This window comes from Histoplasma capsulatum, genomic scaffold (assembly GCF_000149585.1).
Source record: "Histoplasma capsulatum NAm1 scaffold_1 genomic scaffold, whole genome shotgun sequence".
NCBI classification, from domain to species: Eukaryota; Fungi; Ascomycota; class Eurotiomycetes; order Onygenales; family Ajellomycetaceae; genus Histoplasma; species Histoplasma mississippiense.
In genome coordinates this window covers 3,155,328-3,156,872 of record NW_001813982.1, presented here as the reverse complement: position 1 = coordinate 3,156,872, position 1,545 = coordinate 3,155,328, and the positions used below count along the sequence as shown (strand labels likewise).

The window sequence follows — 1,545 nt, the reverse complement described above, 5'->3', positions numbered from 1 at the left end:
TGGATGTGTCTGTACGATGCGACATGTACTGGCGGACCGTGGGGATCTCCACTGTTGGCGAATCCTCTCCGATATATCACCGTATTATCTCCTACTGCTTGAACCTCGGATAGGAATATCGAGCAACAGGAAAATCAACTTACCTTGTTAATGTCCCTGCTTACAGAGTCCTTTCAGTTTTCTGTACAACGCCCATCGCTACTTTATACTGGGATGCTGGGCTCCTATCAGCAATGGTAGCTCTGGAGGAGGTCAAAATTCGATTCACAACAAGGCTTCAGATGGTGGATGAGAAGCATTCACTGATTTCACAGATGGCATCTTCAATGATCACACAAGAAAGAGAGGCTGGAACTTAGCAGAATTTAAAAATCAAGATTCAGCAGTTGAAGATGCTACTATCTGCAGTCAATAAACCCACATTTGTCATCTCACACTACTCAGAGGAATGCGGGACAGATCTCACAAAGAGTGTAAATAAAAAGAATGCTGTTCAGACATTCAAAAAATGGTGAAGAAGTCAACTCTCAACAGATTTATATGTTTTCTTAGATGAATTAGAATAGAATCTTGACAATATCAGGCAGATGAGCTATGACTTTATAATTTATCAAAGAAATAAACAGCTGATTAGTTTCTCAGCTGTGCTAAGCTCTATATCACATGTTTTCAACACTGAGACAGTTGATGTCTGCTGGGCATTAGAGTGCATCATGAAACTTTTACCTTGTGTCACAAAGCACAGCAGCAATCTTCAGATCTGACTCTGTTTCAACAACATTTCAATCATATAAAGCATATGAAGCAGTGCAGCAGCCTTCTCAAACTGAGTCTACAACTGCTGCTATGAGCTTCTCAGACAGCACAATGTCAGTCTGAAATGGGCTTCTCAGCATATGAGAATAAAGGGTAATGAGAAAGCAGATCATTTGACTAAGCAGACAGTCTCATCCACTGCAGTCTCAGTCTATGATTTCAAGATCACACTCACAGTCAGTGGGGTCTACACAGTGATCAAGCAGCTCAATCAAGAGACAAGATGAAAGTGATGGAGTGGAGTTTGTGACAAGCTCTCTGACTGATACCAGGGCTGGAGTTTCAGCAGGCCGACTCTGGAATACCAAGTGAAGGCCCCTTTGAAACTCACCATGCCACAGCATGCCCTTCACCACTGATTTGTACTTCACTCCTCTTATGAAGACTTCTTCTGATACCACAGACATTTCCAGCATGCAGATGTAAGGCTTATCTGTGTCTGTGAACACAACAAGAGCTCAGAACATTTGATGCTCTATTGACATTTACAGAGGCACTTTCTTCACTGATGTCACACCCTTGGTTGTGCCAAGGCCCCGTGACGGCTCCACACGGCCCATCGTTTCCCCTCGGATAATCCCATCTATCCCATGACGTCACGCAGGTGTCCGAACCGGTTTCCAACCACCCTATGACATCATTCAGATGCAATAGAAGAGGATCCGATTGATGATATATGATTAACCTGTTTCTATGATGGTTCTGGATTCCGTCGGGGAGAACAATGCA

General features: G+C 43.4%; 1 protein-coding gene across 1 annotated transcript; it reads right to left on the bottom strand.

The window, feature by feature from the left end:
• Positions 1 to 962: 962 nt before the first annotated feature.
• HCAG_00913 (predicted protein) lies at positions 963 to 1,376 on the bottom strand (the record flags this gene model as incomplete). The annotated part of the gene is made up of 3 exons (XM_001543817.1): positions 963 to 967; positions 1,148 to 1,255; positions 1,334 to 1,376. The coding sequence occupies 3 exons, from the start codon at positions 1,374 to 1,376 to the stop codon at positions 963 to 965; spliced, it is 156 nt and encodes a 51-aa protein (XP_001543867.1).
• Between the last annotated feature and the right edge of the window lie 169 nt (positions 1,377 to 1,545).